Raw genomic sequence first — 23,323 nt, 5'->3', positions numbered from 1 at the left:
GACCCCCTGCTGGTGAATCCCTGAGGTCAGAAGATGGCCCAGCTGTGGGTTTCAGAGTGGAGAGTTGATTTTACCCAACGCAAGTGTCTTCAAAGGATGCACAGTACACACACATTTTGCCCTGAGCACAGCCCTGGGGAAATGAGGTCCATCAGTCCTTAATGCAAGTTCCACAGCGCCCCCTGCTGTCTTCAGGGTGAGCTTCATCCTGCAATGTTCAGCTTTTTAAACACAGTGACTGTTCATTACTTTGAGCCCTCTGAAATGCTGACCCTTGGTGAATGTTTTGCTTGCACCCTGACCTGGCATCAGCCCGGCCCATCCTCCTGTCTGATGAGTATGGGGCTCTCATTGCGAGGTTATTAATTTTCCTGGAGCCCCCCAGTGATGGTGAATCAAGACTCCAATCCAGGAGCCTGACCTCAATGCCTGACCTTTGAATCCGCTCCCTACCCGGCCCCTCTCCCTGTCCCCTATCCTCCTCCTCCTCCCCTGTCCCAGCCCCCAGACCTTCGAGTCCCTAAGCCACAGCCCTCCTCTGTGGGCAAGTGCTCAAGAGATCAGATCGTCACCATGGTGGACTCTGCACATCTCTAGAAATTAAAGGCTGTGTGAGCACAGAGGTGGGTCACCAAAATATTTACCTATTTGCATTAACTTAGTGTAATAGAAATGTAAAATACATTAATATTTTATATTTAGTTAATATTGGAATGGTAATATTGTCAACTGACTCAGTTAAACAAAATATATTATGAAAACTAATTCCGCTTCTTTCTTCACATTTTTAAATTGGCTATTGGAAAATTTTAAATTACGCATGTGGTTCAAAATTTCATTTTTATTGGATGGGTCTCCACTTCCACGTCACTATATCAGTCATTTGCTTTTGAAATAGGAGAGAGAACTTTCCGGCACCTTAAGAAGAGGACACATCTCAGCTTTGAGGGCACAATGAGAGGCCAAGGACGGCGGTGAGACCAGGGACCGTGGGGCCAGAAGCCCTCGGTGCTGCACCGGCTTTCTAGTTCTGCCCTCAGACAAGTTGGTCATGCCTCCAGGCCTCAGCTTCCCCATTTGCGAAATGGGGTGATGAGGAGAAAGCTCGTCTCACAGAGTATCACTGATGAAACAGTTAGGCACAAATGAATGTATAATCCTCCTCCTATAATTATTTTTAACCCTTATCCCTACATGGAATATAAAACAAAGGATATGGATAATGGATGAAGTAAGTGATGGAGAGGGAAATGTTTGGGTGTGGGACATTGGACAGTGGAAATATTGTTGGCAACACCGACATACACACACAGAGTAGGCACACACACACTTGTCTGTGTGCACACACCATGCCCTTTTCGCAAATCACAGGAGCGCACATATGCCAGCTTTCTGTTCTGGTGTCTAGAAAAGAGAATACTTTAGATGCAGTTAGTTAAGAGGAGGCCACACTGGACTAGGGTGGGCCCCTAATCCCATTACTCTGCTGTCATCATAAAAAGGGGAAATGTGATTTCAGTCACTCACAAGACAGTCAGTACACCCTGTGAAGCGGGAGGCAGGGTCTACAAAGCATGGACCACAGATGGCAGCGACCCCCAGGAGCTGGAAGGGAGGCCGGGGGCAGACGCTCCTTCACAGCCCACAGAACACCCGCCCTGCTGACTACACATCTCACACTGTTTACCTCAGTTGTGAGACAGTGATTCTCTATTGTCACCCCCTGTGGTGGTGTCTGTACTACAGCCCCAGCACCGGCACAGCCCCCTCCAAGGACGCAGCTCTGAGGGCCCCAGCAGCAGGGCCTGCCCTTCCAGAGGCTTCTGTCTGTCTGTCTGATCCCAACCCCCTGGGGCGGGGCCTCCTGCCAGCAGCTTCCTTCCCCTGAGGCTCTGATTCTCCTCCCAGGAGCCTGCGTCTGTCCCCAGAATACAGTCTGTCCTGCACCCTGAGACCCTTTGACTCCTTCTCAGCTCCTTCTGGGGTCACAGGAGTGATCGCAAGTTTCCTCAATCTGTCCTGTCCCACAAGGCCGTTCTGCAGTTTCCAGTGTGAGGATCACCCTGAGTGTGAAAGTTCAGAGTCCCTGCTTTGCGGGACTCTATGCACACTTCCTCCCAACAGACTGAGTCTAATTGAGACAGAAAATACAACTGAGCTATGAGCTGTGCTGAGGGCTGCAAAGGGGGGCATACAGCGTCTGATGAGTTTCTTCAGGAAAAGCACGTTATTGGTCTTTATGTCACGCATGGCCTCCCTGAGGATGGAACTTTTCTACAGGACCTTAAAGGAAAAGGTGGAGTTAACCAGGACGGGAAGGGTAGCCAACGGAGGACAAGGGAGGGAGCTGCGATCGCCCCCGGGGTGGAGAAAAGGATTCACGAGGAGGTGGCGACGCCTTTGACAGCAGGACCCAGGGCTCTGTCAGGGTCCAGGCAGCTGGTAGCAGGTGAAGGCGGACCTGCAGCCAGTAGGCGCTCCCCTTGAGGTAGGCAAATATATTCTTTTTTAAAAAGTAGCAAGTCATCCTACTTCGAGAAAATATTTCTTAGTCTACCCTCTAGATCGCTGCACAAAATACAAGAGTAAGACTTGTATGAAGTGGGGGGAAATAATCTCCCCACTGAGAGGGAGATTATTTATTTGAAATACAAAAGGAATATTGTCATCATTACACCGACTAATAATAAAATGTGTTCAATAACTCAGATTCATCTTTAAAATTGTAGTTGTATTTAATATTGTATATTTGAGAATGGAACTAATGTGGACACATATATAAATAGCCCCTTCATTGTGCTGTCCTCAGCCTTCTTGGGTTGGTTGAAAGTGGAGCAGCCTTTCTTGCCTAATGAGGCTCTTGGGTCATGAGACCCTCCATCGCCCCCTGGTGGCTTTCACCATGCACTGCAAGGACATTACCTCAAGGGCACTTCATCATCCGTCTAACCTGCTCTCCCCAATGTGGTGGCAATAAGTCACTCACAGCTGTTGAGCATGAAATGTGGGTCATCCCAGGAGAGATGCGCTGTAGTTCTGAAATACCATATTTCAAAGCCAGTACAAAAGTAATGTAAAATATATCAATATTTTTATATTTAATTCACTTTGAAATATTTTCAGCTAATTGAATTAAACAAAATATGTTAAGAAAACTAATTCCAGCTGCTTCACCTAATTTTTAAAATATTGATCCTGCAAAATTTAAAGTTATCTAGGTGGTTCATATTGGACAGAGTTGTACTTTAAAGTCCCAATATCAGTCGCTTGCTTTAGAAAAATGAGGGAAAACTTCCTGGCATTTTAAGGAAAAGCCAAGTCTTAGCTTTTAGAACACAGAGGCCGCAGGATGTTGGTGAGGACCGGGGACTCTGGGGCTATAACCCTGGTTTGCTACTGGGTCTGCCGCTGTCTAGTTCGGACTTCAGACAAGGTTGCTATGTACCTCAGTTTCCCCATCTGTAAAGTGAGGTGATAATGAGAAGGCACGTTTATAGAGTATTTGTGACTAAACAATTTAATAAATGTAAAGTGCTGTGAATGGTGCTGGTATATTTCAAACACACGTGAATGCTACTCCTCCTGTTTTTATTAATATCCTTAATCCTTATACTTAGTATAACGCAAGAACCACAGAATAGTGTAAGGAGAAAATTCTAGAAACTGAAAGCCTGGGACATGTGCCATTGCACAATTCCTTGGCTACCCCAAGATGCACACACATGTGCACACAGAGGCTCCGAGACCACGTGTGCACTGCCCTTTGCAGGGTCACAGGAGGCCTGCACCGCAGGCGGCTGACGCGCCCCCCAGGTCTCTGGTCCCAGGGATGTGATCCTGGCGCTTAACAGAGACAACAGAGAACGTCCCAGCAGGACTATCACCTAAACTCCTTCATCGTTGTCGAGATCTGTGGCGTGTGTCCCCTCACCCCCATTTTCTCACTAGAGTTGGCCGTGCATGTGGCCCCATTCTGGGAGGGGGACCTGGTTCTGCAGAAACTACAACCAGACCTGCGCAACATTGACTACAGGGTGTTTCTTCTGACCTGTCCACCTAGGGCAGCATGGAGGTCTGGGTGGCAGGTGAGGTGTCTACTGAAAGAGCAGGTCCCCGTGACTCACAGACAGTGCCTTCCTGTGGTGCCTGTCACTGAGCTGTGAGTAGCAGGTGAGCAGGAGTGAAGCCACTCCCAATGTGGTCCTCAGAGGGGACGGTCAGACAGGTGATTCCAGGCCCACGCTGACCTGCTGCAGCTGCACGTGGGTTTTAGGAGACCCCAGGGGACTTGTGTGCTCACGAAGGTTCCAGAAGCTCTGGTCTTAGTCACCATGGAAACTCTCACTTCCTCCTGCTGTGTCCCCAAGCCCTTTCTAGGCTACCTGGGTCTTGGTGCTGAACTGCCCGGCATTTGTCGACAGAGCTTGATTCAGGTGCTAGACCCTGTAATGATGTGGAGAATATGTTTTCAGAACTGACTTTTTTACCAGTCACCTGGGAGGGGTGCTGGGGAGGGGTAGTATCCCCTTGGGATGCCCAGACAGAAATAGGTGGTTCAGGCCATCTCTCTGGTTCTCATGCAGTTCCAAATCATCTGGGCATTCCTCATCACCTCAAATATTTTATGGCCTTTTCTGTCTTCGAGGTTCCATGTGTTTTTCTCTCTGACTGAAACACCCTCCACGACACTCCTGCTCACCCAGGGCCTGCTGTCTCCATCCATTCAGGTTCTTAGAACAAAATGTCACAGATTGTGTAACTTAAAAGCAACAGAAATTGCCCTGGCTGGTGTGGCTCAGTGGATTGAATGCCGACCTGTGAACCAAAGGGTTGCTGGTTCAATTCCTAGTCAGGGCACATACCTGGGTTGTGGGCCAGGTCCCCAGTAGGGGGCGTGTGAAAGGCAGCCACACATTAATGTTTATCTCCCTTTCTCCCTCTCTTCCCCTCTCTCTAAAAGTAAATAAATAAAATCTTTAAAAAAACAGAAATTTATTGCTTTCTGTTCTAAAGGCTGGGAGTCTAGGATCAAGTTGCCTGCATGTTAGACCTCTGGCGAGGTCCCTCTTCCTGGTTCAAGCAGACGCCTCTGACTGTGTCCTCCCTCACATGGTGGGAAGGGCTAAGGATGTGGCTTCTGTTACAAATGCACGACCCCAGTCCTGAGAGCTCCACCTCATGACTCATCACGTCCAAATGTTCCCATCTACTAATACTTTCACCTTCTGTTCAAGATTTCAAGAGATGAATTATGAAGGGACACAAACATTCAGCCCATAGACCTGGCTACATTTTAGTTGCTCTTTCAGCTCTGTGTACCTGTCACACAGGAAGTGGTCTGTAAACGCCAGAACATTCGGTAAACAGATCACTGCTTTTTAGCGTGTAACACAAAGTATGGTCCCAGTTGGGTGTGAGATATCCAGACACTTTGCATGGAGTAACACCCCATCCAGCCTCTGCACATTTATCTTACCTTTCTGATGCCCTGACCGGAGAGACACAATAGCAACCAATAACTCCAATGGAAAGGCCTTTGAGGACTCAGGGCCAGGGCCAGGTATGTGGCAGCCCCTCACAGGACTGAGGTGAAGTCCTCCGGGGGGCTGTATGTGCTCTAAGTCAGAGTGTAAGATGTGCTGGTGCTTCTCCTACAGGCAGGATTCACGTATTTGGGGACCAGAGGGTGGACATGGCAGAAACAGTACTCACTACCGCCCCTAGGGAGCCACCAGCAAGACTTTTCCTTCTCATCCCCGAAACTTTACGCTCTGCAGGACACATGAAATTGGCGGTTGAGACTGTTCCATGGCCCCTCCTGACTCCTCCTGACAGTGAATCATAGGACAAAATTGGGGGGCTTGTCTGAGGTGGAGGGATTGGGTTCCTTCCACACAACAGGGGTAAGCAGGAGGATGTATGGAACGCATGGGACGCTCCGTAATTTCCTGTGTCTGTGATCACAGTTGTAAAATCACAACAATCCAATTCTGCCTGACTGATTATGGACCAGCACCTTCAAGAACGAAAGTTTGGTCAACGCACCTAATGGAAGATCACGACTAGCTAAGGTGTTTGCCGAGGGCAAGGCACATATGGAGTGGATAGGGAAGAAGGTAATTAGACACCAGCTCCAACCACAGGGTAGTGCAGAAATGAGGACTGTAGAAGTAACAAGTATTTTTTCCTTGGATTGATAACGTGTATGTTTGGATACATATTAATCATATATTTTTGTAAAGTTGCCCTGTCTCATTCCACTTTTACTTAACATAAGACATGTTCGCAGTAGTTAACTTATATCTCAGTGTTTAAGTTATAAAATATCAATATTTGCGGGACAAATCACCTGGGAGGCACTAGCGGATAAAAATGTATTTCGTATCCTCTGTGGGAAAGGCTGAGCATGTTTGTGGTTGTTCACGGGGTAGTTTTATCATATTAGGAGGGAACATGACGATCGTTATATTCTTTAATTTGAAAATTGCGTGGGTTGTGAAGATGTGAGGGGTTTTGTGGTGACAAATGGTGGACTGTGGTGGCTTATTAAGTGTCAATGTTGACAAGCAGAACTGTTATTTCACAGAATTATTTTCTCTATACATTTCTGGGTAGGCTGGGTGAAAGGAGAGATTCTGACGCAAGATTAGGAGGGTAGAAGTGAAGCAGCCCACCCACTGTGCTACCCACTGTGTAGCTCACACCGTGGTGGTCTATCTGCTGGGCCACATTGTAGGAGGAGGCAACAGCCCCGATTTCCCTGGGAGTCTCCTTCAGGATGGAGCTGACTCTCCCGCTGTCTCTCTCAGAACCCAGAGCACCTAGCATACTAGACTCCCTTTCATTCTATAAAAAATACAGGGAACAATCGGCTCTGTCTGGGGACTGTGACATGGCCACTGGGGATTTAGGGGAGAACCAGAGCTCTGTGGGTGTCCAGAGGCCACCTCAGTGCCGGATGACCGTTTGCGGGACAGCTGGCTGCCTTGGATTGGGTTCCCTGGGAGAGACTCCGAGGCGGAGAGGAGAGTGGAGTGTGTGGGAAATCTGGAGGAAGTGAGGTGGGGGAGGCTGGAGAGAAGGAGAAGGCGGCACACAGGAGGTTACCCCCAAGGCCTGAGGGTCCTGCAGGGGCTCTAAGCGGTCATCTTTTTGTCACCCTCGCTGAGGCCGGCAGTCATCACCCTGACCTCTCTGAGAAGGGCCTGGGCCTGGGCGCGGCTGTGAGCAGTCCGGTTCCCAGCAGCGGTGGAGGTGGGGGAGCCCAGAAGAGGGACGGAGGTGAACAGCGCAGGGCCCGCGGCACTCGTTGGCTTCCTTCAGAGTCCTAAGCTGCTCTATGAGCCTGGGGCTTCAGGAATGCAGTGGAGCTGGGAAATTCTGGGGTCCAGTCCTGCTCAGGCAGGTGAGGAAGTGGCCCAGTGACCACCACAGGGGGATGCAGAGACAATAACCACAGGTGGATGTCTCCTTCTGCCTGTCCTTCCGCCCAGGCCCTTGGTCCCCAGTTCACACTGAGGCCCAGGCAACACTGGGAGAGCCTGGTCCTGCCAGCCCGGGATCCCCTCCTGACCCGCCCTCTGCCGTGCTGCCTGGATTCTGAGATGTGAGGATCTGGACCAGACTTGCCCATGGCTTTGGCTGCATTCTGCCTGGGGCTGCAGGAGAGCGTGACACAGATGGGGAAGGCGGTTTGTGTCTCGCTTCCCCATCTGCCTGTGGCACTGTGAGCATTATTACTGCTGTCCCATGACTGACAGTGATAGTCGGCCTCGTCCTCAGCCCGGGCCCCGCTGATGGTCAGGCTGACAGTCTGCCCTGAGTTGGAGCCAGAGAATCGGTCAGGGATCCCCGAGGGCCGCTCGCTAAACTTGTAGATGACCAGCACAGGGGCCTGGCCGGGCTTCTGCTGGAACCAAGATGCATACTTTTTCCCTATTAAATCTCCAGAGCAAGAGATCGTGACCGTCTCCCCCAAAGCCACTGACGCGGAGGACGGCTGGGTCAGCTCGTAGGAGGCCACAGAACCTGTAAAGGAGGAAAGGAGAGAAGGCTTGAGGATAAAATACCCATTTCTGAGGCGCAGGGCCTTCCCTGAGGTTGTGCCTGGGCTGAGTTCAGGCTTTTTGGAAAAGGACCAGCTCAGGATCCTGTGGGGGCCGTGCTTGCAGGCAGGACCTGGGGGCAGCACCTGTGCGGAGAGTGAGGAGGGAGAGCAGGACAAGGGTCCAGGCCATTGTAAAATTGCCCCAAGCTCTTCCTCTGAGCTCACAGTTGGGGATGGGCCTCAGGGTCTCTCTTATTCTCTGGAGGGGGGCAAAGATCCTCATGCAAATCTACTTCCTTCTTTCTTGTGGCTGATGGGTGTCTCCCTGCTGAGCAGAAAAGGGCTCAGTTAAAGGAAGCTGCGACAAGGGCCCTGTTCACAGGGCCTGGACCCAGAGTCCCCAGGGCTGCCTGTGGTGCCGAGTGAGATAGTGCTGACCCCCGACCCAGCCCCTGCGCGCACCCTCCAGGCTGAGTCCTGGGCCTTCTCTGTGGGCCCAGGGAGCACCGACAGTCTTCCTCCCTGGTGATGAGATCCCCCATGGGGGCTGAGGGGCAGGGAGTGACAGAGGCAGGAGCTTGTGGGGACAGCGGTCAAGCTGGTGAAGGGGAGGCCAGAGTTCCTTGCTCGGACACAGGGAAATTGCCCACGTTCCTCTTAGGCAATCCTTTTCTGACGTCTCAGTAAGAAAACCTAAGAGAAACCTTTTGCATCTAAGGTGAGGCAAGAATTTTTTGATGATGCCAGAGCTTGATTTGTAAGGGGAAAAATGAATATACTGAACCTCACCAAATTTCTTTTGCTTTGCAAATATTTCTAAAGAGGATGAAAAAAAAAAAACCCCACAAGAAACAGAGAGAAAATATTTGCAACCACATATCCAATGAATGTGTATTTGGAGACACGTGGTCACTCGTGTGCAGCTGATGGGAATGTGAAATGGCATAGACACTCTGGAAAGAGTTTGGCAGCTCCTTGGAAAACTACAGCTGCGGTTACCACACAACCCAGCAGTCGTGCTCTTGGGCATTTATCTCAGAGAAGTGACAACTTAAGTTCACAGAGAAGATTTTGCTGGTGGAAATGAGGTTCTTTCACAAAGTTGCAAGGAAAGCATTACAGAGACCCCCCACAAGGGAGGCTGTGGTGTCCCGGTCAGAGTTATGTGGGTGGAAATAGAAGATGGCCCCCAGCTTCCCAGTGTCCACCTTCGCCCATCCCGCTATGGAAAAAGCCTAATCTTGTCCTCATCAAGCCCACAACAAAGGCCAAGGTCCCAAACTTCCGTGCTGTTGGTTCAGCCCAGTCTTTGTCGCTGTCCTCAGCCAGGTAGCTTAGTCTGTGTTTCTGGCTGCACTCTGGCAGGTGTGCGCCTGGGCCCATGTTTGGGGCTTGCACAGCTGCCAGGCTACAGGTGGCTGCTAGGCTCAAGTCGTTGCTATGGAGAAAGAACTTCTTTGTTAAGCTTGGGTTGTGTTATCTCAGGCTTGGGCAGGACCAGGCGTCCTCTCAAACTAACCAATCAACTTCCTAATCTTTTGTGGGCTTTTGCTGGTTCATCCGCTTAACCAATCAATTTCCTAGATCTTCCAGGGTTCTGTGTCCCTTATCCAATCCAATGCTTTTCCCAGCTAGACACTCCCCCGTTATGGTCACGATCTCAGTTCCTACTGAGCATGCCTCAAAGTAAGACCTTCCCCTGCACCATCTTGGCCTCTACTGGCCAAGTGTCCATGTGTCCAGCAGAGGAATTTCTTCTGCTGTGTGTATTCCTCCCTGAGTAATGACCAGTAATGATCCTTCCTGCCGCTTTGGGATCAGAGGTCCCCTGGAGAGTGTGTGAAGCGTAGCTTCCTAGGGGGGCAGGCCCAGTATTCGATTCAGCTTCCCAGTTTATTATGCGTCATAATGTCTTATTTCCTCTGCTCCCTTCCTGTAGTGATACCCAGCTACCCATGCTAACAAACTACATGATAATGTTGATAGCACCCTTGTGTGTAATGTGGCCAAGTGAGGATAATCCAGATGCTCTTCCTCAGTGGACAGTTAAACAGCCTTTAGTCCACCTGGATCATGGGATACTGCTCAGCAACGAAAGGAAGAGACTCTGGTGCAACAATAATTTTGAGGATTCTACAGGGAATTAGGTGGAATGAAAAATGCCAACCCCAAGAGGCTAAATACAGTAGGACTTCATTTTTATTTCTATACATCATTTCCTCAAAGACAAGATTTTAGAAAGGGAGAATTAGTGATTGCAAAGGATTAGCGGCAGCGGTGGTGATCTCAGAGGCAGGAAAGGAGAAAGTAGATGTTGTAATAAAAGGACAACAGGAGGGATCCTGTGGTGATGGAATGTTCTGTATCCTAACTGCTGTGGCGGATACATGAATCTACCCTTGGTAGAAAATCACGTAAAACAAAAAGCACACACAGGCACACCCACACACACACATGAACAATGACCCAGCAATTCCATTCCTAGGTACTTACCCTAGTGAAATGAGAACTACTGTCCAAACAAAAACCTGTGAAATGTTATAAAGGTTTTATGTGAAACTGCCAAAGAGCGGAAACTAAAAGCACCCAAATGTCGTTAACTGGGGAATGGATACACATCCTTCGGCTCATTGGAGTGGTGGAATGCCACTCTGCAATGAAAACAGAGAGAATATTAACACACAGCAACATGGACGGATCTCAGGTGATTATGCAGTGAGAGAGGCCAGGACCACAAAGCTCTCATGTATTGTGTGATCTCATTTGTGTGACTTTTGTATGAAGAGCCACTTCTAGGGACCGATGACAGATCAGCAGTTGTCAGGGGTCAGGACAGATGGAGGGTCTGACTGCCATGTAGACTTTCCGGGCACTGGTGGAGCTGTTAACATCGGGACGGGGGCAGCGCTTGCTCCTCTGTATGCCTTTGTCAGAACCCGCAGAACCGTTCGCTAAAAATAAGCATTTTAGTGTAGGCAAACTAAACTGAATTTTAAAAAAAGGAAGATAAATTGTGGCAAGTGGAGACACCAGGGGCAGAGGCTACATGCAGGGAGCGTAGGATAGTCAGAGAACAAACACGCCGCAAGGAGAGGAGACCTGGCGGCAGCAGGCCTCCTGCCGACCTGAGGCTGTCCCAGCAGCGCCCTCAGGAGAGCTTACGCCTAAGGCAGCGACCGACTCGAATCGTTACTTATGGTGTTGCTAAGGGATAAAGCCTGGCAAACACATCCATGTGCGTGCGGAGACACACGCTGGTGCAGAAAAAAAGACAAGGAGGAAAGAATGCATGAAAAAAGAACAAAGGGCATAGGATGAAGATGTACTGGGAGAATGAAATAGAACACAATCAACAGGGAGAAAAGCAGAGGCTGAAATAGACCAAGATGCAGGATGAGGCAGAGGGGACAGGGTGCCTCTGCAGCGCGCTCTCAGCCGTATCAGCGGCACCAGCCCCGACTATCTCCACGTGCAGACCCCGTGAACTGTTTCAGCCGCTTCCTGGATTTAATTGTCAACAGCCCTTCAGGTATTAGAGATTCCCCTAATGTGACAATGACCTTACATACTGTCCAGTCTTAAGACCCTGCTAACAGCACACAAACTCATTCTTTTGACATAAACTTTGGCTTCTAGTCCCAGGATCCTCTGGTATCTGGGAATCCATGTGTGGCACAGTCTGGAGGGTGGGGAGGGGAACACAGACACTTGTCCTTCACACTGTTCATTAGTTACTTTCCTACCACAGAACTGACAATGGGGTCACTGAGACCCTGACTCTGTCGCAACTTTGAGCACAAGAAATGGCCTCTGTGGGGCCCCTTGTCCTTCGGTGACTTGGGGTGTGAGGAGCCAGGCTCCTCGCGGGCTGGTCCCCATCAGAGCACAGCTCGGGATGACCCATGTCTGCTCCCTCTCTGCTCACTGTTGTCACTAACACAGGTTGCCCTTCCATCTGTCCACCAAGGACACTCCAGACTTTCCTCCATGTTACTGGCACCGCAGGTCCCAGGTGGACCTACCCCAGTGGGGTCCACACGAGGGTTGGGATTTCATCCCCCACAGCCCTCCTGAAGCCCTGCCCTGAAGGAGGAGTGGTGGAGGGGACTCCCAGGAGAGGGCCCTCGGGAGCCTTTTTGGGGACAAAGTCACTGCAACACTTGTAGAGAACAGCCCTTGACTGGAGACAGGAGGACGGAGATGGCTCTGTGACCTTGTGACCCCTTAGCTGACCAAGGTTATGGCAGGATTGAGCCTGAGTCCATGTCTTGCTCATTCTGCCCCGGGCCCACACCCTCCCTGGAGACCAGCCCCCGTCCTCCCCTCCTGCCCCCTTGGGGTCACGCAGGCCACAAGTAGCTCCTGCACTTTCATCTCAGAATCAGCCACTGAGGACCAGTCTGATGTCTGGGGTCCAGCCCTGGAATCCCAGCCAGCCCAGCTCCGTCCAGCGCCCAGGGACCTGGGTTGGTTGGTGAATGCAGCTGCTCTGCCTTGACTCAGTGATGTGTGTGTGTGTGTGTGTGTGTGTGAGAGAGAGAGAGAGAGAGAGAGAGAGAGAGAGAGAGAAAGGTGCAGGTATTTCAGGAAGGCTACGAAGAAAATCAACCTGTCCACAAATCTGTTTTCTCCTTAAAATACATTGGAGATGGATCACCCATAGGGCTGATGCTCCAGTGAGGGAGAGTCAACATATATTTTCTCCCTCAACATCCCCCCCTTCGCTAGATCTGCTGCTCTGTCAGTGGATAGGGTCCTGACTTGTCCTTAAAAATCTTCTGTGGACAGGTGTGGAGCCTTTCTTGGCAGCACAGGCTGCGGATCTGGCACAGCTGGAGGGCCCAGGCCGTGATCCACGCTGGTCCGGCCCTAGACCTCCCTACACGCCTCCCCACCGGACCCGGCTCTGTTCCTACCACAGGCTCCAGTCTCTCTGTCCTGCCTCTGCTGAGGGACACGTGCTTCCTGCCGAACCTCAGTCCTGACAGGACCCCTGTCATGAACTGTGTTCCACTCAGAGTTAAGGTGTTCACTGCTGTGACTTCCATGGTCACCTCCAGGACTCAAGGACTCAATCTTTATTCCCTGAGCAAAGCCCCACAGTTGGAATACAGTGGCAGATGGCTCTTGAGGACAATATCACCGCAGCACATTCACTCTCTCCGGGTCATATTCTGGCTGGGCTGGGCTGGGCTGGTCTGTCCCAGCAAAATCCCCACAGGCCTGAAATGGAGGAAAGACTGTTGGATTGTCAAAATGACCCAAATAGGACTGCGTTGCCTTCTTCTGTGAGGTGTCTCAGGGAGGATTCCTGGGGAAGCTCGCAGAGCAGCTTGCACCACGTCTCTGTGGGCAAACGGGATGGCAGCAGTTTTGGCCTTGCTTCTCCTTTGTCTGCATCATTACGGTAAACCAGCTTTGGCCATCACCCTTATGGCTGGTACCACACACATACTCAGCCTCGTCTTCAGACTGGACATTCGTAAGTAGCGGTCCGCCCCAGAGCTGGAGCCCGAGAAGCGGTCAGGGATCCTGTCCCCCTTCTTGTGACTTCCATTGCTCTAAACATACATCAAATAGTGAGGGGCCTTCCCTGGCTGCTGCTGATGCCATGCAATTATGTAGCTGCTGTGCTCACTGCTCAGGGTGCAGGTGAGCTCGGCTGAGGCTCCCAGGGAGGCAGATGTATATGGGGGCTGGCTGAGAACAACCAGAGGGCAGCAACCTAGAAACAGAAACATACACAGATGATGCTGAGTGCACCAGAGTCTGGACAGATGTCGCTCAAAAGTGTGCATGGAGGGAAATAGGGAGCTGGACCCCTAGTGCCCTGGGACGCTCTGACCTACGGAGAAAACCAGGGGCAGGAGGTAGAAGGGAGCCCAGTCCATGGTGGGAGGGGCTTCCAGGAGCTCTGCCCTGAGGCTGGCACTGGCCTCCCCAAGCTCCTGTCTTATCCTCTCTTCTTGCATCTCAGGAGGGAGGAGCACAAATGCAAAACTGTCTCAGCTCCTGTATCAACTCCAAGCCTAACAGCCTTCTTGTGGTTAATTCCCTGATGTCAGAAGAAGGCCCAGGTTTTGGTTTCATCGTTAAGTGTTGATTTTACCCAATAAAAATATCTTCAAAGGAGCATCAGTCACACCCTTTGCACAGAGCACAGTCCAGAGACTTGGACCTATCAGAGTTCCCAAGGCAAGGCCCACAGTGCCCCCTGGTGCCCCCAGGGTGAATGTCATTCTGCATCAGTGGGAATTGTGAAACAGTGGAACTCTACCACCACTCCCTGGCCCCGTTCTTTTGACATTGTTTCTGCAAATGCTGACTCTTACTAATATGAAACTTTTCGATAAACAGCATGTTTGTATAAGAATCGTAGGAACTAACTTCAAAAGATAAAGACTCTCAGCTTTGGGAGATTTGCTGACCTTCACCCGTGGAGTTAGGTTGACGTGGTCAGGGTGAGGTGAAGCCAGGATGGCTAAACCAGGATCGCAACGGATCGTCATTTGCCTCATTGGAATGGACTGTGCTCATTTGCATGCGGAGAACTTTTTAATCCCCTCCCTTCATATCCTGTTTCTGTTCCCCTCTTCTTCCTTATAAAAACCTCTGTCCCCACTGAGACATGGAGGTGGGTTTTGAGACATGGGTCCACCACCTTCCAGATGGCCGGCATCTGAATGAACCACTTTCCTTTTTACATCAGCATCTGGCTCTCCAGGTGTGTCTTTCAAAGTGGTAAGCAGCCGGACCTGTGTTCGGTTCGGTTACAGTCCTACATGTGTAGCTAGTTTATCAGAATGACGGCTTTTGAGTCCTCAGTCAATGTTGACACTTGATGAGTGTTTTGCACGCACCCCACGCCTGGCATCATAACGCCCACATCATCCCTGTGCTGAAGGCCCAGCCCCTCCTCCTCTCCGATGAGCAGGGAGCCCTCATTGCGAGGTTATGATTTTCCCAGAGTCCCCCTGGCAGTGATGATGAGTCAAGAGTCCAATTCAGGAGGCTGACCTCAGAGCCTGAACTTTCTGCGCCATCCCTGCTCGGCCCCTCTCCATGTCCCTTGTCCCCTTCCTCCCCCGCCCCAGGCCTTCCCAGTCCCTGAGTCACAGCCCTGCCTTCTGTAGCCAGGTGTACTGCCCTCTATTCTTTCTGAGTCCGTTCTAAAAAGAACTCAGATCTTCACGGTGTTGAAACCTGTGTTACCCAGTGAACACGGGACTGTCTGTGAACAGAGATGGGGACACTCCCTCTGCTCCCTGCCTGGCAGACAGGACAGGGTCATATGCCAGCAGGACACCGGGAATCTGGTTACTGGTGAGGCTCCTTGTGACAGATCAGGATTCTTTTGTAACATTGTCAAGGCCACTGAGTTTGTACAACTGTCACTGCTGGAAAAGAAATCTTTTAATTTTATGGAACATCATTAGCAGGAAAGCGTGTTTCACTTAATATTCTGAACAAATGTATTTGCTTTGAGGCCAATATTGCTTAGGAATCGATGAAACAAATTCACTTGGGAAATGCTGGAGGCGTTGTGCATGGGAATGATGTGTGAAGCACTACGGTGACACCTGTGGGCAGACAGACAGACCCCCTGATGCACTCCTCAGAGTTTGCCTGAGAGATAATCGAGAGGAGACCTCCGTGTCAGGGCCTGGTGCCGCAGTCACGCCCGCCGCTATTCCCTGCCCAGGGGACACCCGCAGCTCCTCTCTGCCCCTCCCACCCTGGGGCTTCCTCTCCTCACACTCACACCTCAGGGTCCCTCATGGGGCCCCGCCGGCCCCTCCCGCAGGCCACTCCTCACCCCTGTGCTGGGGGTCTTCCAACAACATGGGGGGGGAACCTGTTAGTGCCAGCCTGGGAAATTTCACCTTGAAAACATAATCTGTGCTTGTGAGTTAGGCAAATATATCCCTTTGTGGAGAATAACAGGAGATCACACGTCAATAAAATACATCTTATTATCCTCTTTCCCTCTAAATCGCACTCAAAATGTACCCTAATGGCTTGTTATGAGGTTTATGGAATTGATCTGCCCACTGAAAGGGTTTCTTGTATCAATAACTATTTACAAATATATGCAAACTATGTTATTCATTACACTAATAATAAAAATGTGCTCGATGACTTAGAATCGTCTTTTATGTTGTAGTTGTATTTAATATCTGGTCTTTGAGAATGGAAGTAGTGCAGACACGTGATATAAGAATTCCCTCACTCTGGTCTTGATATTCCTGGTCCAGGTGGAAAGTAGAGCAGCCAGTCCTCCCCAGTGAGGTTCTGGTCATGGAGCTCCCTCCCCATCACCTCCTCTGGGCTAAGATTTGGTACTGCAGGGCAGTGACATTCTTTCTCACCTCCACCCGGACAAGGACATGCCATCCATTTAACCTGCTCCGCCCAATGTGATGTCCACATTGCTTCCGGCCTCCTGGGAGGGCCGAGCTGAGGCCAGCCAGGGGCATCTGGCTGCGGTGGGCTGGAGGGTCGGGCCTGACTGGGAGCCTCAGGGGATCTCACAGGGTCCACTACACTAGTTGGCTCCATTCAGAGTCCGGGGTGGCCCCAGAGCCTGGGGCCTTAGGAGCTCAGCTGAGCTGGCAGCCTCTGTGGATTAATCCAGAACATTTCACGAAGGAGTGGGTCTGGTCACCATGATGTAGAAATTCAAGGACCACTACTTGTGTACACAGGACATGGGCAGTTTGTCCTCTTGATAGGCCCTCTTTCCGGAAATGATGCCGAGGCACAGGCACAGCAGGCCAGCCGGGTCCTGCAGGCCTGAATCCATTTCTGTCCCACCCTCTGCACAGCTGCCTGGGGCTGGGAGGAGGGGCCAATTGGAGACCTGGGAAACGGGACCTGGACTATACCCCTCTTTTGCTTTGATAACAGTCCTTGTGGGGCCAGAGGAGAGTGTGACACAGTCAGTGGTTTTTGTCTTACTTCCCCATCTGTGGCTGTCACCGTGAGTTAATGCCAGCTGCTCCCACTGCCCTCAGCTGCACCACAGAAATAGTCCGCCTCGTCCTGGGCCTGGACCCCGCTGATGGTCAGGGTGGCCGTGTTCCCCGAGTTGGAGCCTGAGAATCGGTCAGGGATCCCTGAGGGCCGGCTGCTGCTCTCATAGATGACCAGCACAGGGGCCTGGCCGGGCTTCTGCTGGAACCACTTAACATTTTTACTTCCAACGTTGATTCCCCCACAGGTGATCCTGGCCGTCTGTCCCAGGTTCACAGAAGCCGAGGACGGCTGCGTCAAAACATAGGAGGCCGCAGAGCCTGCAAGGGACAAAGGAAAGGTTGGATTCCAGCTGATGGCTCAACACATGGAAACCCCCTCCTGCCTGACTGAGCTCTCGGCAGTCTCTGGGCCCCCAAAGCTCCCCATTTTATCAGTCTTGGCCTCAGCGGCCTGTGGGTCTGGCTGGTGGACGGCACCCGTGAACAATGAGAGGACCCCTCAGAGCCCGTGAGCACAAGGGAAGTGCAGCCCCACCAGCCCCTCAGGCAGCAGCAGGGTCATGAGCATTCTGTCCCCGCAGGCAGCGCCCTGCTAAGCTGAGTCAGGGTCCAGCTTCTCCAGATCCCCGGGCTGGGGTGGGTGGGAGCCTGGGCGCAGCACCTGCGCAGTGAGCAAGGAGGCCGAGGAGGAGAGGGGTCCAGGCCATGGCGGAGGTGCCCGCTTCTGCGCCCTGAGCCCGAGCTGGGCAGGGCTCCTCCCGGGCCTCTCTTATCCCCTTGCTGGGGAGGCAGCTGCTGGGCATGCAAATCAGCCGGGGCTCAGGGGCTGCCTGAGGAGCTTGTGGTCCTGAGACTGGGTAAGACCCAGGGTCACGGAAAAGGGAGGGATGGTCCCTGCAGACAGGAGCCACAGCCCAGGGATCTCTGGTTCATCCCCAGGTGCCACAGCAAGGGGCTGACATCTCCACCCCGGGCTATGCCATGACTTCACTCTTGGGCTGCTCTGCCCACTGCCCAACTCAGAAGTCACATCTGTCTGCATGATCTAAACCCATTACAGAGCGTTAACTGTGATGATGGGAGCCTGAGGACCCAGCAATGTCCCACCCCAGTCACAGTCTGAGGGGGTCAGAGCCTCAATAAAAATTGCACCTTGCTAAAGGCACTTGGAATTTTTAAGACTCATTGAGTTTCTGTAAGTTTCTGTACTAGCTGAGGACTCCTGAGACAGGTTATCGATGCCCCAGTGTCCCTGGTGTGAGTTAGTGCCAGGGACAGCGCCCCTGCTTGAAAAGATTTGACAGTTACAGAGTTTTAGCATGAATGGGGTGGCTAGACAGGAATGAATTGCCAGACTTGTGACAGAAAATGAGGCAAACTGTCCAAGGACCAAATCTGAGAGACTCAGAGCCAGAATGTAACAGCAGTGTCAAAGGTGAGACTGTAGAAAACTTACTACTTTTTCTGCAGCTTTTAAGTGGTAGTCAACAATCCCCCTGCCTGTTAGAATTCCTGCTCAGGGACCTCAGACTCCAGGAGGCTTTGCCAGGTGGTCTCTGCTGCCCCCTGGTGGCCTCTCCACACTGGCTGCTGGAGGAGCAGGTGTGTCCTCTTGTCCAGATGCCGACTCTGAACCTACTGCTCAGGAGGTATTTCCCTGATTCACCGACTGCTGGCCCCACGGCCGGAAATTGCTGTTCTCTACATATCCCCTGCCTCTCTCAAGACCAGGCATGCTGGGGTCAGGAAACCCATAATGGTGTGAACAGGTTCATTTGGAGGAGAAGGGGAGGCGGAGGGACCCACCCAAAGCATCATGCACCTATCTCGGGGCTGTGGGTTCTGGGGCTCAGACTGAGGGACACAGGACACAGGGACTGACTCTCACTGGTGCTGGCCCCTGGTGGAGAGTCTAAATAGGACAGTAGAGGACACTGCTCCCCATCCCGGACGGGAGAGCACTCACCAACAAACAACGACTCAGAGCCTCTGTGTCTGGCTGACACTCCATCCTGGGACATCGGTGTGAACAGGACTCAGTCCCTGTCTCAGAGTTTCCCTTGTGTGGGTGGGAGCACAGCAAGCACACTTGCCTTTGTGACACTGCTGATGGTCACCGCCAACCTCTACTTGTACCTTGTCTGCTATACTCATTTAAAAGCCAGACGATTGCTCTTCTCCAGTTTCTCTGGACCAGAATAGACCTTGTTGCACAGTATTGACCCATAAGTGTGTCAGACAGTTGGGCTTCCATCCAAGGAAGTTTTGCTCTTCCAAGAAAGAGACTAGATTTGTGCTGCACCCTCCCGTTGAGCCTGGGTGAGATGGCCGGAGCTGCGGCAGCCATCCTGAGGTCTGTCTGCGACGAGGATGAAAGCAGAGCCTCCACAGCAGGGCTGGCGGGACGGAAAGTGAGAAAGACCTTGGACTTCATGGAATAGGGGTGTATCTGCAGAACAACCACCTGACTGCAGACTTCTCCTGGCAAAAAAATCTCCTATCTATTCATGTGTCTGATGGTCTGGTATGCATTTGCATTAAAAGAAATCCTGGAAGGTGCAGAAAAAAAGGAGTACAAATCTATCCCTCAATTAAGGAAAATAATTTTAGGGAAATTATTGTGCAGTTGTTGATGTGCAGATGGTTAGTTGATATCAGACAAAAAAACACATGTAGGCATTACGTGGGGAGAGATTGGAGGGGTGTCTCTGGAGGAAACCCTGGAGCTGCCGTCCGGACGGGAAGAGGAACCAGGAGGAAGCAGTGAGTGCGGGGACAGCAGGGTCAGTGCCCTGTGGGGAGGGTCTGGTATGTCTGAGGGTGAAGGACAGTTAGAGACTAAGGTGTTTATGATACCAAACCAGGCCAGTCCACTGTGACGTGTACTGTAACACTGAGGGATGCGGTGCAGGATTGGATGTCACGCTGAGCACATGCCTGGCCCAGGAGTCAGAGCAGCTGAAGGAGGATCCGGGGGAGGAGGAGCCACTGCCTTGTGACTACTGCCTTCTGTCAGCGAGGAGAGTGGGCAGAAGAGACACAAAGACTGTCACTATGCAGGGGCTGCTGCTTCCCATTCAGTTTGCACAGGAAGTCACATGGGAGCTTCTCTTGTGATCCTGAGAATTCTGACAACACATCGCTCCTGCTGCCCAAGTTACCTACCTGTGGGAAGATGTCACATTGGACCTGAACTAGCTTTGAATGAGACATGTCAGCTTATCATAATGTGCTCTTCTTCCTCTTAACCTTTGAGGTAACATTGCCATGTCTTTGCTTTAACATACATCATGATCCACAACATATATCATTTGGTGTTTTTGCATTAGTGATATGTTTTATAGAGTTTAAAATGACAAAAAGTTTCTCTATTTATTTCTATAGTCTCCGAATCTGCTGCCTTTCATTCCTTTGTGTGGATTCCCATTTCTCTCTGTCCATGGTGTATCCTCTGTTGTTTTTTTCTGGTACTGAGCGTCCGCAGGCGATCAGTTCTGCAAAATTTTGTATTATCTGAGAAAGTATTATTTTTCCTTTTTTGATAGATATTTTCACTGGGTGAAGTCTGAAAAGTGGACAGGTGTCCGTTGCTGTTTCCCGTTGTTTTGTTTTTGGTTGTCGAGAGACGTTGCTCCCCTCTCCCATCGTCTGCCTTGTTTCCAGGGAGACACCTGTCCTGACCCCTCTGCTTCGTCCTCTCTCTGGACGGGTCTCCTCTCTCTGAGCTCTTACAATTATCCCGTCCCCGCTGGCTTTAGGAACTTGACAATGTTGTGGTTAGGAGCTTCCTTCCCCTTAGGGTCTGACTCTATTCCTGGGAGCCTTTCTCAGTCCCCAGGCAGCACAGGCTCTCCTGACCCGAGGACGCTCTGTCCCCAGGACCCTCTGTCCCCCTCTCTGCTCCTTCCGGTGTCGCAGTGAGGAGTCATGCACAGGCTGTCGCACATCTGTCTCGTCCCGCAGGCACATTCTGGAGTCTCAAATGCCAGGATCACCTTGAATGTAAGTGTTCAAAGTCATTACTTTGCTGGTACCTGCGCACAATCCCTCCCTCACAGGTGAGTGTACCTATGATGGAAGGTATGGAAATGAGGCAGTGCTTTCTTTAATCTAGAAATTTGCTTTGGCTACTGACATTGTCTTCATGTTCTCACTTAATGTGTCCAGGAATTTGGGGTCAGCACAAAAACATCCACTCTTCCTGGAATATCCAGCCTCCTGCTCGCCGACAGATTCTACACATGCTAGTCCGAGAGTTGCATGAGCCAATCCCTCCCAATCTGCTATCTATCTATCCATCTACCTATCTACCTCAGTGCCTCAGCTGTGCAGCATATGGAAGCCTTTCTGCATAGAGGACACATCTGTATCTCTCTATATCCATATCCCTTCTACACCTATAGCTGTACTTGTATCCACGTGTTATAATTTCTCTATCTGTGGAAACCTGAGCGAACACACCTTATTAGCTATAACTGTTTTTAAAGCATTTGTGTTACTGGCAGCTCTGCGGTCACAGCACTAACCCACTGTATCAAGGCCCATCTCCCAGGGATGCTGTGTCCCTTCACAGAGAGGACGAGACTATCGGCACCCGCCTTTCCCTCGCCCCCAGCTTCTGTGCCATCATTGTCACCTGTTTAATTTGGACTATCATTAAAAAACACTGCGTATTGTTAGTGACCTTTTATTTACACGCAGTTAATTTTATGGACTTAACATAAGGCAGATGTTTCTATAGCTTTCCTATCATGACCATTTCTGAGGCTTCCCATTTCTCTCTGAGGATTCCCATTTCTAACAGGAATCACTATCCTTCTGTCCGAGGGGGGATGTTACTATTTTGTGTTGAGGTTCTGTTGGTGACCAATTCTGTATGTTTTTTGATTTTTGAAAAAGCTTTATTTTACATTCATTATGGAAAGATGTTTTCACTGCATAAGTAATTCAAAGTCAACTGTTTTTTTTAAAGGACTTGTATTTTTAAAAGCTTCTCTTTTAGGGATATTGCTCCACTGTCTCCATCCTTAAAGGGAATCAGCCAGCTCCGAGTTCACCCCTGACCCCCCCCCCCGCCCCCTTCAGAGCCGCCTGAGGGCTGGGAGGTGGGGCGGCCTTGGGAGCTCCGATCTGGAGACCAGTTTCCTCTACGGTCCTCGGGGACTGGAGGAGACAGTGACACTGGCAGGAGAAGGGTTTGTGTCTCACTTCCCCGTCTGCCTGTGTCACTGTGAGCATCATCAGTCGCATCCCACACCTGACAGTAATAGTCCGCCTCGTCCTGGGCCTGGGCCCCGCTGATGGTCAGCGTGGCCGTGTTCCCCGAGCTGGAGCCTGAGAATCGGTCAGGGATCCCTGAGGGCCTGCTGCTGTCGCTATAGATGACCAGCACAGGGGCCTGGCCGGGCTTCTGCTGGTACCAGAACATAGCATATACTTCCTCATCTGCCTGGCACGTGATTGTGGCCGTCTGTCCCAGGGCCACAGACACTGAGGGCGTCTGTGTCAACTCAAGGGAAACCACAGAACCTGCAAGGGGAGAGGAGAGAGGGAAATTGAGAACGAAGGGCCCGTTCCCACAAGGACCCACATTAAGTCTGTGTCAGGGTTGCGATTGAGGTTTGGGGCAGTCGCAGCTCAAGGTCCTGTTGAGGCTGAGCAGCAGGCAGGGCCTGGGGGCAGCACCTGTGCAGAGAGCGAGAAGGGGGAGCAGGAGAGGCATCCAGGCCATGGTGGAGGCGCCCCAGGATCTTCCTCTGACCCGCACCTGAGGTTTTGGCTTCAGGGCCTCTCTTATCCTGTAAAAGGGGCTCCATATGCAAATTGACTTCCTTCCTCTTGTGGCCTTGCTGAGTGGCATCCATTGGGCAGAGAGCAGCTGGAGTCAATGGAGGGTTTAAGTTTGTACCTCGGTCTGTACCCAGGTCGCTCAGAGCTCTCTGTGGTGTTGGTGAGACAGTGCTGACCCCTGGACCTGGCCCCTGCACCCGCACCTCAGGCTGAGCCCCGGGTCTCCTCTGCGGGCTGGGGAGAGGCCTCCGTCCTCCAGGGATGAGATCACCCACTGGTGTGGAGTGGGAGGGCTGGAGACAGGGGCTGGTAGGGACAGTGGTCAGGCCGGTGTGAGAACCCAGAATTTCCTCGAGGACACAGTGAAATTGCTCATGTGTCTCTGGGGGAATTTTTATTATATTTTATAAAAAAAAAAGGAAATATCTTCTGCATCTCGGTCTTGGCAAGAATTCTTAGACTTTATAGAAACCCTTAATATGTAAAAAAGAAAAAAAAAGAAAAAGATAAA

At 51.2% G+C, this 23,323-nt stretch overlaps 1 protein-coding gene and 2 gene segments (V, D, J or C); all 3 read right to left on the bottom strand.

The window, feature by feature from the left end:
* Positions 1–7,327: 7,327 nt before the first annotated feature.
* On the bottom strand, positions 7,328–8,262 carry LOC129086274 (uncharacterized). Its single transcript, XM_054592747.1, has 2 exons — positions 8,192–8,262; positions 7,328–8,028 (listed from the first exon to the last, which is right to left on the bottom strand). The coding sequence occupies exons 1-2, from the start codon at positions 8,235–8,237 to the stop codon at positions 7,328–7,330; spliced, it is 747 nt and encodes a 248-aa protein (XP_054448722.1). The 5' UTR covers positions 8,238–8,262.
* Positions 8,263–17,032: 8,770 nt separating this feature from the next.
* On the bottom strand, positions 17,033–17,729 carry LOC129086236 (immunoglobulin lambda variable 3-9-like). The segment is given in 2 exon segments: positions 17,033–17,340; positions 17,684–17,729. Coding segments are annotated over 2 exon segments (354 nt in total).
* Positions 17,730–18,871: 1,142 nt separating this feature from the next.
* On the bottom strand, positions 18,872–22,785 carry LOC129086273 (immunoglobulin lambda variable 3-25-like). The segment is given in 3 exon segments: positions 18,872–18,876; positions 22,231–22,551; positions 22,708–22,785. Coding segments are annotated over 3 exon segments (372 nt in total).
* Positions 22,786–23,323: the final 538 nt, after the last annotated feature.

This window comes from Pteronotus mesoamericanus, unplaced genomic scaffold, assembly GCF_021234165.1.
Source record: "Pteronotus mesoamericanus isolate MK-2021 breed Mesoamerican mustached bat unplaced genomic scaffold, CSHL_Meso_final scaffold_371, whole genome shotgun sequence".
Taxonomy (NCBI): Eukaryota; Metazoa; Chordata; class Mammalia; order Chiroptera; family Mormoopidae; genus Pteronotus; species Pteronotus mesoamericanus.
This window is presented reverse-complemented; position numbering and strand designations above follow the sequence as displayed.

Bases quoted from the DNA above. Each gene is read 5' to 3' on its own strand.
- LOC129086274 (XM_054592747.1), bottom strand. From the start codon at position 8,237: ATGGCCTGGACCCTTGTCCTGCTCTCCCTCCTCACTCTCCGCACAG. The intron at 8,029-8,191 runs GTGCTGCCCCCA...CCTCCTTTACAG, and splicing joins CCTCCTCACTCTCCGCACAG to GTTCTGTGGCCTCCTACGAG.